Source organism: Typopeltis vanoorti, chromosome 5 (assembly GCF_054136105.1).
Source record: "Typopeltis vanoorti isolate ZY-2024b chromosome 5, IOZ_Tvanoo_1.0, whole genome shotgun sequence".
Taxonomy (NCBI): Eukaryota; Metazoa; Arthropoda; class Arachnida; order Uropygi; family Thelyphonidae; genus Typopeltis; species Typopeltis vanoorti.
In genome coordinates this window covers 69,816,582-69,832,728 of record NC_143553.1, presented here as the reverse complement: position 1 = coordinate 69,832,728, position 16,147 = coordinate 69,816,582, and the positions used below count along the sequence as shown (strand labels likewise).

Here is a 16,147-nt window from a genome sequence, read left to right as displayed (position 1 = left end):
GAAATGTCAGGACATTTTAGTGATAAATAACGAAAGAAATTCTGTAATGCTTTTCATTACCCAAAGTGAGAAGGCGAGGTTATTTTACTCCTATGTTTTATGGAGATCAGCTGGCAGCCAACACTACCCTTAATCATCATTGCTAGCAAAGACCTATGATTTTATAAGCATCCAGAAGGGGAATATTGAAGACTTCTCCGCTATCTCGCATTCCCTGACCCCAACACAATAATGTGAATTTGGTAAACGGTTTTTTTGAGTTGCATGATTAAAAAGCAGAGTTCGTGGAGAAGAACCTTTTGCCAGTGCCAGACATCAGTAACAGAGGACTGCCTGGAAAATAAAGTCCTGAAACGTTCCTCTAGTTGCCTACTACAATAGAATTGAAAACAATGTTATTTTCACAGGTCTACATAAGCAGTTCGTATTTATTCATTAAAGTCAATGCCATTATAGAATTGCAATTCTAATTTTTTTATAAAATGTCTGTTATATATCGCGAAGTTGTATTAATATAGTAAGCAACACTATTTCTGGATATTACAACCGCAAATTTATACGAATCGGCATGTAGCAATTTGTATAACTGACGATTTCGAGTAGAAAGCGGATACACATTCAAAATTTCTAATTGCGCGCAAAGGGGTCACATGGTAGCATTCAGTATGATAAATAAAAGGCAAAAGGCTGCAAAATGAATTAAGCAAATTGTGTTTGAAGGAAGCTCTTTTCGTAAAGGAATAAAGTTGTAAACTTGGATGTCTTGCTACAGTGTGTCAATATTCTGGAAAGGAATAGATATTGCGGTATTATGGTCATGGTGTGGGGAGGCAATAAGCTTAAGGAATGCACTGAGAGGACTATCACTGGTGAATGATATCGCAAAGAAGTTCGTCAACGTTATGTTCGATTGTTCCATGGTGCTGTAGGCGAACTTTATGGGTGACAATATTATACCATATCGTACACAGAGCAGTAATGATCTTTCAGGAAATCGAATATATTACTCGAATCGAGAGGCCAGCACGCTTCCCAGATCTCAACAGCATAGAACAAATTGGAACGCAATAGGGAGAGTCGAAATTTCCCTCCAGAAAACAAACAAGGCCTTATTCTAGGCACTGAAGGAGGAGTGGACTAGTTTGCTTCAAAAAACTCCTGAATCACTTGGTGCTAAGCATGGTACGACATGGTGAGAGCTGCATCGTAGTTCGAGGTGGACATATTCCATACTGAAATCTCTCCCTATTGTTTTCTGTAAGCAGGCCTTGTATAGCTCAGTGGAAGTGGTGCTTGCATCCTCTGTTCTAGACTGCCTGAAGATAGACTAAAGTTATAGTATAGTCACCGATTGGAGGAACTTTTTCCCATACTTTCTTAACCGGTTCCCAAGTTAGTCAATCTCTGGCACAGACAAGCAGGTTTTTTCTCCAGAAACTCAGGTGTTTTGTCCCTTAAACTCTAGAAAATCGACTGTATAGCCCACATTATTTCATACAATAGTAAGTCCTGTTAGAGTTAGGTACCAAGAGATGGCAGCAATAACATACTTTTTGTGCAATATAATGTATTTGTATGAATGCAATAAATTTATTTGGCTAGTCATGAAATTTTTTTCATATACAGGTAAAAATGGAGTTCATGCTCAGCTTTTGGACACCAGGTTAAATAAGTAGAAAAGAGGTAATTCTAAGAACTTCCTTTTTGGTGGAGTCTTTATATACACTGCTTAGAGAGAAGTCAATGGACACTCGATGGGCGAGGTGCATCGTGCTATGTAACGAATTGTGTGTATGTGTCCAGTATAAATTGAAGAAATATGATGCTTCCAGTCAGTGCAACTGTGTCCGGGTGAAATGGCTGCGACGAGAACTGACTGAATTTGAAAGAAGCATTGTTATAGGTTGTCATGTTACAAGCTTATGTGTTCGTCAAATTGTTGACAAACTGGGCCTTCGCAGGTCAACATTGAGTGATACATAATGAGATGAAAGAGCAGGGAGTCAACTTCAAGTGCAACCCACCACACTTGCCGAACGTGATCGTAAAATGCTACGAGGATAATATGTAAAAAAAAACGCCATTCCTCTGTAGTACATCAAATGATACACAAATCTGTATAAAAAAGCATTCAGAACCGAGGCTCACAAGACGGATTTCCATGGTAGGACAGCAATATGGAAGCCCGATATTACCCGAACAAACACACAGCATCGTCCTCATTAGTGCAAAGAACGTGTATAGTGGGACGTTGAAATGGCTGCAAAAGCTGTGTTATGGAGCGACGAATCACACTACATCCTCTTTGGGGAAGATGGATTGGTGTTGGGGTGGCAGATGCTCCGTGAATGTCTCTAACCAGAGTGAGTAACCCCAACTATGAAATGAGGAGGTGATGGTGGCTAAGGCCTGATAGTCATCTTTCTTCACTCATAATTCAAAGTACGCAAATAGGTTTATTTCATCCATTGTACAGGTAAGAATTACTTTGTTAATTCAAACCTGTACAACTGCTCTCACTCTATAAATTGCGAATCAACACAACCTTAGAATACTGTATTCACATTTTGGATGATGTGCGAAAAATGTTCCTAAAATGCTCAGTTCTGGCCAGTAGAGGGCAATCGTATTTTGTTGTTCTGATTCTGGATTAAGCTTTACAATTACCAGCCATTATTTCTCCACATCCCCTTTGTAATAACATAAGCAGCTACTAGGGATTTTTCATTCATGGTCTATTTACAAATTGTTGAGCCAACTTTTTGTAATCTTGGTTTATATTCCATCCATCTGTGTATAAGTTAGATCAATGTATATTATTGTTGTTGTTGTTGTTATTATCATTATTATTATTATTATTATCATTATTATTATTATTATTAGCATTATTATTATTATTATTATCTGAGACCTCCAGGGAATTAAGGACTCGTCGAGGGAGGCTCTAAATCACCCAAACCATCTGTCATATCTTCCCATAAATTCATTCACACTAGATGCACTCACTACCCCTAAAAAGGCAAGTTTTGAAAGAGAGAAAAAATCTTTCTCTTACCCCTTTCTTGACTGCGTACAAACTTAACTTCCATGAATGCCCCCGGGTTCTCTCTCCGCCTTCCATGTAACGAAAATTTTCATCACACGATATCCTATAACACCCGTTCAGAAGTGTACAGACCTCTGTCATATCACCCCACTTTTTCCTGTTAACCACAGTCTGTAATCCACATACTCACAATCTGTCCTCATAATCTAAATCCTATAATCTGGATATACTCTTAGTAAACTTTTCTTTGCACCGTTCCACAACTTCTTTATTGCCTTAGAACCCGGGAGACCAAATTTAGCCACAATAATCGAGGTGCACAATAATGAAGGCCTTATAAAGAGGTACATTGACCTCCTTATCCTTACATGTCAAGGTACGCTTCAATATCGCAATTATCTTCTGAGTTGTATTTGAAACTTTTGCTAGGAGATAAATAATAACAATTTGACCTGCCATGGTAAGTCGATTACCTTTTGCTGCTATAACCAAGAATCTGTCTTCATGCTCCGTGGTAGAGCGAGGGTGACCTCTTAGCAAACGTCGGGAATATATTCCATTAGTTTGAAAAGTTACCTAGAGTCTGGATACAACGGTATATGAGATTCCAAACTCTCCAACAATATCAGTAATTCTGAGGCCTTCTGCAAGCTTTCTAATAATCCTTTACCACATAAAATTATCTACATGATGTCTTTTAGACATTATATAGGACATTCAAGTTTGTAACTTTATTATTTCACGAAAAGAGCGCCCTACAAACTCAATTCGCCTAGCACAGCCTTTTGCCTTTATCCTGATGAGTGCTACCACTTGAACTCTTTGCGCTCGATTCGAAAATTTTGAATGTGTACCCGCTTTCTACTCGAAATTGTTAGTTATAAAAATTGCCCCAAGCTGATTTGTCTGAATTGCGGTTGCAGTATTCAGAACAATATTCATAACTGGTGTCCAAAACCTATTCCTTAAGTTTTGGACACCAGTGTATATAATTTTTCAGTTTTCTTTATATGTTGCCATTTTTCTTTATATGTTGCCAATGTTTTCTTTATATATTTTTTTCAGTTAAAACGGTGCATTTTAAACGAATATTTAAATTTCGCGAGAAATTTTAGTATTAATTCTGAATACCAAATGTCATTAAATTCCATCCAACCAGAGCGGAATAATTTATTAATTTACCCTTCCAAATGGGATGATTTAAACCAAAGCTGAGATTATGCATTTTGGTAGAGAATCTGAATATTATATTTACAATGATACGTTGATACCAAAATCATACCGAACCAAACATTAAACCAAAAGTGAAAACATTGTGTAAATTTTTGTAAGGATTTCAGATACTAAATTTTAATAAAATCAAGTAATTATATCTGTCCACTGTATGAACTTTATGAACTAATTTATTCGCACACTTTATGAACTAATTCTGTCATTAGACAGAATTAGTTCATAAATTGTGCCATAAGTGTGTGTGTGTGTGTGTTTGTGTGTGTTTGTGTGTGTGTGTAAGTAAACGTAAGAATTGCACCACCAGTTAAACAACCACTTCAACAACCATTTATCATGCAAAACAACGATAAATAAAAGTCTTTCGAACTCCTAAGATAAATAAAGTAGGCGTTTCGGGGGGGGGGGAGATAACAGTAAGTAACAAAGCTCAAGGAGCAGTTATTTTGCTATTTCTTTATTTGTTTATTAATTTTTAAATTTATCTGAATCCAATGGCTTTGAACCTATAGTTCTTGAGTGGGCTAAGGGCAAGGTGTTACGGAAATGTTGATCTAGAGGCCAAATATGAAATTTTCCACGATTCCAGAAAGAAGGGATGATGTGCTTTTTTGAGGGAGGGGAGGGGTTGAACTTAGTATCACGCGCGCGCGCGCGCACGCACACACACACACACACACACACACACACACACACACACACACACACACACACACACACACACACACAAAATATGGCAAACAGTCTAAAACGCATCTTACTTGGAAAATTATAATGAAAATATTATTTGGAATGAGCACTTTTCCTTTCGAAAAGGAAAAGTGCTCATTCCAATACGCAAACATATCTGAAACAAATATTAAGATTAAATCGATTCCACCTCTGAGAACTGGCTTAAAGAGAAAGAGAGAGAGAGAAAGAGAGAGAGAGAGAGAGAGAGATTTAAAACGACTGTATCGATATAAGCACTTCGACTGCCAGCAGATTTCGAAATGTGGTTATATATCTGTCATTGTTTTAAGACAAAAAAAAATAATAAAATAAAATAAATAATCCCCAGTAGGGCCCACAACCTATAAAGACAGCCTAATCACACACACACACACACACACACACACATGCACACGCATATTTGTGTATAAATTGCCTATGTAATCTTCGCTGGTTTCTCTTGTTGCGAAAAATTATGACATTATATTCGGCATATTAATATTCACAATAAAATTTCTTTGCAAATAATATAACAATAAATTTTAATGAATTCATACAAAGAGAAATGTAGATAATTTTTTATTAACATTAGAATGGATTCGTATAAAAGTACAAGTGCGGAAGATTGTGTAGTAATAAAAAATTAAAATCAAGGCTAGAAGCTTTTTTGTTATCGAAATTCACCTAGGAAATCTCAGCCTGAAATTGAAGTTATTTGTCAGGATGGCCGAAATTTGCTCTTCTTTCAGTAACGTTATACGGAACCGATCGTTAAGCGTTTCGAGTACATTTATACTTCATATCAATTTAAAGATAATGTTACAATACTATTTGCATACAACTGCAGAATATAATCATTTTAATATAAATTTTAGTTTCCAGATCGTTTAAACGTCCGCGCGGTTAGCCGCGCCGACTTTTAAACGAGACTATGCGCTTCGCAACGTATGCCTGGGGAAGGATTGTCGTAGGTTCGATTCTCGTCGACGATGTGAGGAGAGATAGTCAAGTTAGCGGTCTTGAGCGTGGACAGCAGGGATTTTTATCCAGTTTATGGGGGGGGGGTTTATCCCGCAAGCAGCCAACTCGACCCCGTGAACACACACGGATGACAGTCATGAATATCTCTCTTAAGGTGCAGCAGAGGAGTGGCGAACCTGCTGCGTTAATATGCCAGTAACCCCTCATTAGGAGGGGGAACTCAACCCGTCCCGTCCTATTCCTTCTAGTCCTAGGACGGACTAGAAGGAATAGGATAGAGTGTTTAAAAAACATTATAAGTTAATTGCTATTACACATTAAGAATTCATAATAGTGCAAGAGATTATAACGTTGTCCTGTGGACGATCACCGGTTTAGCCTAAAAAGTATACATCTCTCAGTGGTAAGATTTTATCATCATCTTGTGGTTTCTGTTCTTTTTTCTTTCAGCTCTTATAATAATTAACTTAATTATCCTCCATCCATTTGTTCATTGGATATCAGTAGATGCAGTATGGTCATTCAGTTGCTCGGTGATGTGCCATACCAGTCGTCGACAGGTGGTCCTGTTGTATGCTTTTCTGGAAGCTTCAACTCTTTGATAATCCGTCACTCCAAACATACAATCCATCCATCTCAGTGATGGTCTGCCCCTTCCTCTCTTTCCAAGAACTTTACCTTCTATTATTGTTTTACAATAATATGGTTAGCGTATCCGCTCTCCAGTCAATAGGCTGCGGGTTCGAATCCCACGTAGGCATGGATGTTTGTGATTATCTTCCACCTTCATACATTCCTTCACCCTAGTATAGATATACTCTCCCAGTATGGACTGGGTCACCATGGAAGTAGTAGATCCAAACCTCCCGCAATCGGAGAGGCTTTCACCCTACAATGGGTAGAAAAATAGGCTGTTCATCATCATCATTGTTTTGAGAAGTCCTACTTTTCAATGTGCCCAAAGTATTTCAACAATCTTTTGTCAATATTCTTAAGTAGCCTTAATGTTCTTCTGATCCTTTCTAGCACCCATCCGTTTGCCTGCCTTTCAGTATATGACATCCTCAACAGCCTTGTATAACACCACATCTCAAAAGCAGCTATCCTTTTCGTGTCATATTTCTTTAGGGTCCAAGTCTCACATCCATAAGTCGCTGTTAGAAAAAGAGCTGAATCCAAAATTCTCAACTTTGTTCCCGTGGAGATAGCTTCATCCTTCCAGATTTCAGACAAGTCTCTGACCACTGTTTTAGCCATTCCTAATCTTCTTCTGCCACCTACTTAACAGCATTTCTTCACATTAATAATGGAGCCTAAGTACTCGAACTTGCTGACTTCCTCAGTTCTTTCTCCATTAAGGTACATTTGCTTCTCAGAAGCTTTCCACTTTGCAATAATCTTTGTTTTACTAGGACTGAGTTGAAGTCCTCTGTTCTTACTGATCTCATTAACTTTGTCAAAGATATGTTCTAATTTTTCCTTGCCATTACAAAGTAGTATACGGTATCATCAACGTACCTCAGATTACTCATCAGTCTGCCACCTTCCACAATCTCCCACCTAATTCTTCTAATGTTATGTTATTTAGAAAGATACTGTCTTTGACATTTAAAATTTTTGTAAAAGTTAATTCGAATTGTTATTTCTTTGCTTTATAATTTATCAATGCTGATCTGTTGTTTCTTTTCTTTTCATTCGTTCATTATTTATTTTTGTTTATTCGATTAGCTAGCTAGCTGGTTAGCTATTTTGTAGAAAATTTACTACATTATAAATTTTTGGTAATATTTTATGTATATAGATAATTTTGAATATATCATATTTTAATATATTTATTACATATCATATCTACTTCATTTAATTTTTCTTTACAAAACTTGAAGGTATTGTTATATTTCCTTATTATTAAACATTGATGTAAAATAATATTAGAATCTTTTTAAACTCTTCCATCATTTATTAATTTTAGTAATTTCATTTCGCCTTTCTATTGGAGAAGACTTATCTTCGAACATGTTTAGAACGCGAAGAGCCTTTAATAGTTTCATTTTGTCTCTTAACAGACAAAAACATTACTAGTGAGCACTAGCTAGACTGCTATTACACTACTATTACAGATTATTATTATTATTATTATTATTATTATTATTATTATTATTATTATTATTATTATTATTATTATTATTATTATTATTATTATTATTATTATTATTATTATTATTATTATTATTATTATTATTATTATTATTATATCAAGTGGAGCCTGTGGAGCTCAGTAGAAGTGGCGTTTGCATTCTACAGTGCTTGACCACATGGTGTAAAGATTTTGGTGGTTCAAATCTAGTCGCCGACTAGAGGAGTTTTTTTTTCTAAGCCTTTTTTCGGCCGGTTCCCGAGTTAGTCAATCTCTGGCGCGGGCTAGCGGGTTTTTCGTCCCGTAAACTCAAGAAAATCGACCGTAGAACCCACACTATTTTCAGACATTAAAAATATTGTGTTAGGGTTAGAGACCACGAGATGGCGGCACTAGTTTGCCGCCTTCTTCACTGCGTACCGATGAATCAGTGATAGCCTTGGGCCAGCTATCTCTCTGATTGGCTACCAGTGGAGATTGAACTGCCCACTCAGTCTCCAAAAGTTAGATAGGGTAAACGGCCCCGCCCACTCCCTATACGGGAACAACATAGGCGTTAGCTGATTTTTTTTTTTTTTTGATATCAAGTGGTCCGTTATTAATTTTTGATCTGCAGATTCTCCTATCAGCTTATGCTTATTGTGTATGTCTAGAATTTCTTTTAAGGCAGTCGAGAAAAATGAATATCCTCCAGCCAAACTGAGATAAAGCTGATAGTGGGACCTATACCTATGCCCTAGATTACCATCATGAGGGATATTTCTTCTCTACTGAATGCTATATCACCAATACTTGGTTATTAGTGGAACTGTACCTATCTGACTACCAAATAACACTGCTGTAGTAAGTACAAAGGTCGAGTATAAAGAGTAAGATTATATGATTTTTATTTCAGAGTAGTGCATTATGCTATTGAGAGGTAATACACTATAAAGTATTATTCTCTCTTCTGATCCATCAAACATTGGTAAGCTACAAAGACCATAGTGCCATCTATTTTGTTCCAACTGAGAAATACTAACATGAGATATAAAAATTTGCTTTCGGAGGAAACGATGAGTAGAATACAAACATATAATTGTTTTTTTTTTAAGTTCAAAAGTGGTGTGACATTGACATCTGTTAAAGATGCGGCAAGTTAAGTAATCAGTTGCGAATCCCACTTAGATCATATCACATCATGATATTATTATTACAACGTAGCATCTCTAAGTCCAAGGACTCATGGTGGGAGGGCATTCTACTCTATGCACTACTACATACTTCGCGCTGTCTCACCTATCATTTAGTTCTCCAATTGCAACACAGTGACACTACAACCGTCAACGCCATCTACCGCCTACCAATAATAACAACAACAACAACAATTGCCTGTATGAGGGAAGAAAAAGCCAAGTTTTCAGGAGAAAAAACTCTGTTACCTCAGTATTTTACACATATCTGAACTTCTATGAGACTTTCAAAAGTTGCTGTTTTAAGCTCAAAGTTCGCCGTCTACATATTTTTTTTTTTTTAATTTTTAAGAACCCCAGCTACAAACTAGATCCATTGCATATTGCTATTGTGATGAGAAGGATGGTTAAATAATGTAAAAAATCTCCTTTAGAAAACCAAGATTTGCTCTAGAAAACCAAGTATACTACTTTTACAGCTTTGCTCTGCGCAAAGCTGTAAAAACAGTCACGTTTTAACTGGGAACACAGCTGTTAATGTTTAAAAATTTTGTAAAATGGGGCTGGTAAAATGATGTGATATAAAATCATTTTATTTCATTTTAATAAAGAAATAAATATTTTATTATTGTATTTACTTTTTTTTCAACCGTTAAAAGAAGGTGTTAGTTTAGGATGGAATGCTTTCTTGTCAAATCCAGAAAATTCTAGGGTTTATCTTACTTTTGTGTCGTGTCATGTAGCTTGCGTCCTATGCATGTATATGCTTTCCTGATGATGACTTCTATAAAGAGGTGGAAACATCGAGTGTTATTTTCATAATTATAAGTAAAGTCACTACGCCAACATGTGAGATTTTATCTCATAAATTTTTCTCAACGATTGCCAGTTTCATATTTTATTTCTTTTCGAATTATTGTTTGCAGAATTATTTTTCAAGAAAATACATCAGACATTTGGATTTTTTGTTTTCCACAAAAGCTAGAATTTGCTTATTTTGCGAATACAGTTCAAAGTCACTTAAAGTAATCAACAGTTTTACTATATAAAGTTAAGCATGGTAAACTGGTTTGATTTAACCAGGCAAATTTGATTTGTTGTTTGATTATATGCACTTATAGATACACGCTGCCCCTTACATAAATTCCTTAATGTGAAAATTATCATGTAATAACAGTGTTTTTTTATTTCATTTGCAGGCGGTGTAGTTAAAGTTCGTTTTAACGACCAATTTTTTTTAACCCAGAAATTATTGGAGTGCTATGGAAGTAGAAGTATATTTCCTTCTAGAAAACCAAACGGTCAGAGAACATACGGAATGATGAGACAAAAATATGTTTATAAACTCTTACGACTAGTTCTGTGATACAATGTTAACATCATTTCTTTCATTCGCCAAATGCTGAATAACACTGCGGAGTACGACTGCGGGATGTGTTTAGAAAATTTGACATCACGTGCTGCCATCTATCAACGGACGACGATTCTAGTATTTTGAAGGGACAAAATAGCAATTACTTGTAGTTATTTTTATCGGTAATGCTTTACTGAACTGGCCTACTATGGTTTCTCAATTCTCCCTTCTGTCCTGCTAAAAAAGAGCAGCTATTGAGCAACATCCGTTCGCAATCTAGATTCAAGTAATCAAATCCAACTTCATGTTGTCTCTGTTTCACTCTCTCGATAACTTTTTTCCATTCTTCTTAAGAACTACGTTCTCTTACGTTAAAGAGGGCGTAGTTAAAATAAATCAACATGATCTTTATTTCTTTCCTCAAAAACTTTCCCAAACACACTACACGTACACTGCTTGGAAAGAAGTTAACGGATATCATTTTGCCATGTAAGGAATAAGGTGTTTGTAGCTGGTATAAATTGAAGGCACATGATGATCTTAAACCAGTGCAACTGTGTCTGGAGGAAAACGGCATTGAGAAAGGAAGTGACGGAATTTGAAAAACAGTCCTATCTCTTTAGCAAACTGTTGACTAATTGGGTCATCCCAGGTCAACACTGAGTGATACCATACTAAGATATGCAAGAAGTCGACTTCAAGTGCTACCCACAATGGATGACCCATCACACCCACCGAACGTGATCGTAAAGTACTACAAAGGATAATACGTAAAAACAGCCATTCATCAGCTGAAAGATTGAATGCAGAGATCTGTGGATTAACTGGAACATAAATAGCACAAAAACATTCGGAAAGGAGACTCATATTATAAGTTTCCAATGCAGGACTGCAATATGCAAGCCCCACATTACCCGAACCAACACGCAGCATCGTCTTCAATTGTGCAAGGAGTGTGTACAGTGGGACGTGGCAGCGGGAAAAGCTGTGTTATGAAGCAACGAATAACGCCACATCTTCTTCCTGAGCATATGAACAGGTGTGGGTGTGGCTGATATGTTGTTGAACGTCTCTTTCCAGAGTAAGTAACCCAACTGTGAAATTTGGAGGTGGCGGTGTCATGATATGGCTCTGTTCTTCCTGCTTTGCCTAGGATCTTTGTTTCTGGTGCCACGAACATTAATGTCCAAGAGGTATCTGAACTTTCTGAACAATGCAATGCATCCTACTTGGTGATGTTTCTAGGGAACTGAGCATTGTCGCTTTCAGGTATGCACCATGTATAAGGCCCCAGCTATAACTTCGTGATTTTTGGACATGAATATCACGACATTTGACTGGGCTCCACAGAGCACTGACCTCAACACTATTGAACATATGTAGTATGATCTGGAGCTTCGGAAGAGGTCAAGGACCGTCTGCCTCACACAGTACAGGACCTTATTACATGACTAAAAGAAGAATACTCATGATATCCCATTAATCGCTATCGCATACTTGTAGAAAGTGTGTTTCATAGGATTTCTGCAGTCCTCGCATTGAAAGGAGGACTGCAGAAATCCTACATCTTATTAAGGTAGGCGCCATGAGGCTCTTTGTTTCTCATAATATGGTGTTGACTTCTTTCCAAGCAGTGTATAGTGTAAAAAATGTTTTTTTTTAGATATTATTGAAAATTATGGAATTCTTTATTTATGTGACATTATTAGAATTCACACTATTTCAAACAAATAATATACTTCGTTAGATTTAGAGTCCACAAAATGAAGACACTTGTTTCCTCCAATTCACAGATTGGGATTTATATTTAGTGATAGTCTCGGGCCAGATATCTCTATTTGAATTCCTGTGGAGACTGAACTGTCCTGTCAGTCTCCAACAGTTAGACAGGGCTAAGACGGCCTAGCCCACTCTCTACAGGAAAAGAAAGGCATTAATGGATTTATTTATTTTATTTTTATTGACGAGTAAATGGGATTCAAATTTGGCGTTCCAATTCATCAAAATCGATTGCAAATGCTCATCAAATAATGCTGATCTGTGACGAGTTTGATATATTTCATCTTTGAAAAGTTCTAACACGATGAATATTTGTACAAATATGTATCAATATTGACCGACGTGAACGCGTGATACGTGCGATTAAGAAATCCGCGAGATTCAAAACGCCGTTAAGTTTGTATTGAGTGCTAGCGGCAAATTAGAGACAAATTAATGTATCGCATTAACACAGTGGACACCGAGTTAACAATTTCATGATCTTGTGACATTTATTTAAAAAACATCCTAAGCTCGTGGGCCGGATCCAGCCAGAGCGTGTAGTATGCCTGGCACTAGTCTAAAAGAACAAACATTTTTTTAATATACTTTACAGACTGCAAGTTGTAAAACCTATTGCACATGATTGGGTGGATGAAATAGTAAAAAAAGAAAGTAGAAACGTATTCATTGTTCCTTCCTTCCTGAAAACAACGATACTACTCGAAGAACATACGCAATTCTCTTCTTCCTCTAAGCCCTTTTTATAGACTTCCCATTTGTTCCATCTTTCTCTGTTGAAGGCTTTCCGACGCCAAAATATAAGGAAAAGGGAAAATTCAGAAACACATCCTATTGATAGTCGTGTTCAATATGTGTCTCACTTTACCTTATTGCGCGGTACTTGTAAAATTATGTGCAAAGCATCAGCCGCTCTTCGTGAGTTTAAAACTCGCAAGAACTTGCATAAAGCTCCCCTTTCAGCTAACGCAGTTAGATCGATGACTCTGGAGTTTGAAGAAACAGGGTATTTGGAAGTTCCACCAGGCAGAGGAGGGAAACGTGCCATCAAAGGTAATTGAAGAAGTTATCACAACGATTGTCGACGGATCACACGAAAATGCTGCTGGTAGTAGCAGCGCTCGTGGATTAATACGACAACTGGATATGCCTTGTTCACTATATGGAAAGTCTTGCGCAAAAGAATTATATTTTATCGATAAGAGATCAGCTGCATACAGAAACTGCTACAAGATGATTTATGATAAGTGAATGACATTTGCTCTGATCAGATTGGAAGTCGACAATGCTTGGCATTGAAAAATTCTGTAGGAGATGAAACTCCTACAGAATTTTTCAAACTCCAAGTACACCACTGTGTATGCATCTCCTCTGTCCAAGGTATTTGTCACCTTGTTATAGTACATAAGTAAGTTAGTGAAACATGATCACCCCTTAACAAACCCATGCTGATAACCACAGAGAATACTGCTATTATTAACCCATTTCTGTATCCTACTTCTCGCCAGTCTCTCCAGGACCTTCACCACAACGCCAGATATACAGACCGGTCTATAATTTGAAGCTACAGCCTTATCACCACCTTTATGCAGTGGAACCTTGGAACCCGTGCTGTTGCATAACTCTTGTTAAACAGGCATGCCAATGTTACTGCCAGTTCCCTGGAGCATTCTCTTAAGATGTGCGGTGATATTTCATCAAATCCTATCGCCTTATTAGCATTAAGGACCTTGATGTTATTCTCAAATACTTCCTGCTCACTCACAATTAAGCTATCCTCTCCTATGTCCCCCTACACTTAAGTTCCTCATGATTCTACCCTTATAAGGATGAAACACACTTATAAATTGATCACTGAATACAATGCCTTCTGCGGCAGTTACCATTCTACCACTTTCATCCCTTAACTTCATCTTTCCATGATCATTCTTCCTTCTACTTGCCACATATCTAAAAAAACTCTCTAGCGTTTTTCTTAGCCTGATTTGCCAATTTCTGCTCATTCTCTAATTTTGTTTTCTTTCCTAACTGAGTCACTTTCCTGACTTGTTCCTTTTATTCTTCATGTGACTGGTTACCATTATTCATCTTGTACTTCATCCAAAGGTCTTTCTTTTTCCAGATTTCATGCTTAAGTTCCACATTCATCGATTTTGCACCAACCTTATTCAGCCTTTTGGCCTTTGGGATACATTCGTACATTGATGCTATTATGCATTTCTTTGTAAGTTCCCATGCAGCATTTATTTCCTCGCCGCTCAACTTTTCGTTCCATGTTATAGCCCGAAGTTGTCTCCTACGCTTGTCATAACTACCAGCCTTATAATTCCACATATATCCTTTCCTCGCAAAAGCCTGCATATGACTAGCCACAACACGGGTGATTATTTCATGATCACTTTTACCAACTGGAGGAAAATGTGAAACCCCCTCTAACAATTACATCCTCTGATGAAATGACGAGATCTAGAACTCTTGGTCCTCGCGTGCCTTTCTTTACGTGCTGCCTGAGATAGTTATCTCTCAAGAACTCGAGAAATTCACTTTCCTTATTTCCAAATGCTATCTCTTCATTCCAATCTATACCGCCATAGTTAAAATCACCCATAATAATTACCCTTCCTTTGTTCACTAATCCAAGTTTATACATTTCTTCATTACCACCTTTCACATTCGCAGGCCTATAGCAACATCCAACTGAATATGTCTTCCTCTGAACCTGTACATTACACCACACGGCAGTGGCGCACCCAGAGGGGGGGCCAAGGGGCCCGGGCACCCCCCGAAAGAAAAGGAAAAAAACACTAGAAAAATTTCCAAAAATCTTTTCCTAATTAAAATTCATTTTTTTTTATTTATGCTGTGTGCTACTTATGAATTAGCGATCACTGCAGATGCTCAGTTATAGGTCGTATGCGATGTGTAGTGTGTATTCGCAAAACGTCTACTCAACTTCCCCCCCCCCCCCCCCCCGAAAGGTTAAATCCTGAGCGCTCGGCCCCCTCCAAGATTAAATCCTGAGTGCGCCACTGCCACACTGCCTCATAATTGCATTGCCACTATTTCCCTCTTTAATGCCTACCTTATGTGGACTTAATTCTCTGGTGATTCATTCAGAATTAGAATTTAATATTTAAAAAATTGGCCATTTTCTGTTCATCATTCGAATATATAAGCCCACTGTAGCCTATATTTTCTTATATTTTTTTAACACGCTTTAGATTTTTAAGTGGAGCGCCACCATTTAAAAACAGCTGATTTTTCGATTATTCGGCAGCATTACCAGTTAAACCTAAATGTGTTCTTTTGCGGAAATAGTTGTGTATATATATAATTTAAATATATTCTTATTATAACAATAATTAACTAATTGTATTCCTAAAATGACAGAACTTTTGTTAGATTCGGATATAAGGTTGTGGGTATTTCTTCCAATTGTAGTTATTACTTTCTTAGTGGGAATTCTTCGGCATTATGTTTCGATTTTATTATCATCTACAAAGAAGGTAGAACTTCAGCAGGTTCAAGATAGGTAAATTGTGATTCCTAGTTATCGGGTATTTGATACTATATAAATAAACATGTATATTCTGCTATGTGGTAAGCAAGAGGCAAAATGATTATGCCAGGTTGACACTGGTGGATAGTTATGGTAGCAGAATAATCATAGCAAATGATATAGTGGAATTATTTAACGAACGCTTCATCAATGTACAGTGGTGTGAATGATGCTGTGCAGC

At 37.1% G+C, this 16,147-nt stretch overlaps 1 protein-coding gene across 1 annotated transcript in view; it reads left to right on the top strand.

Moving 5' to 3' along the window:
* Positions 1-15,674: 15,674 nt before the first annotated feature.
* EMC3 (ER membrane protein complex subunit 3) overlaps positions 15,675-16,147 on the top strand; it is an 83,998-nt gene continuing 83,525 nt past the window's right edge. Inside the window, exon 1 of the mRNA XM_090393167.1 lies at positions 15,675-15,939. Coding sequence (XP_090249293.1) covers positions 15,791-15,939 — 149 coding nt within the window. The 5' untranslated portion in view covers positions 15,675-15,790. The remainder of the gene's footprint in view (positions 15,940-16,147) is intronic.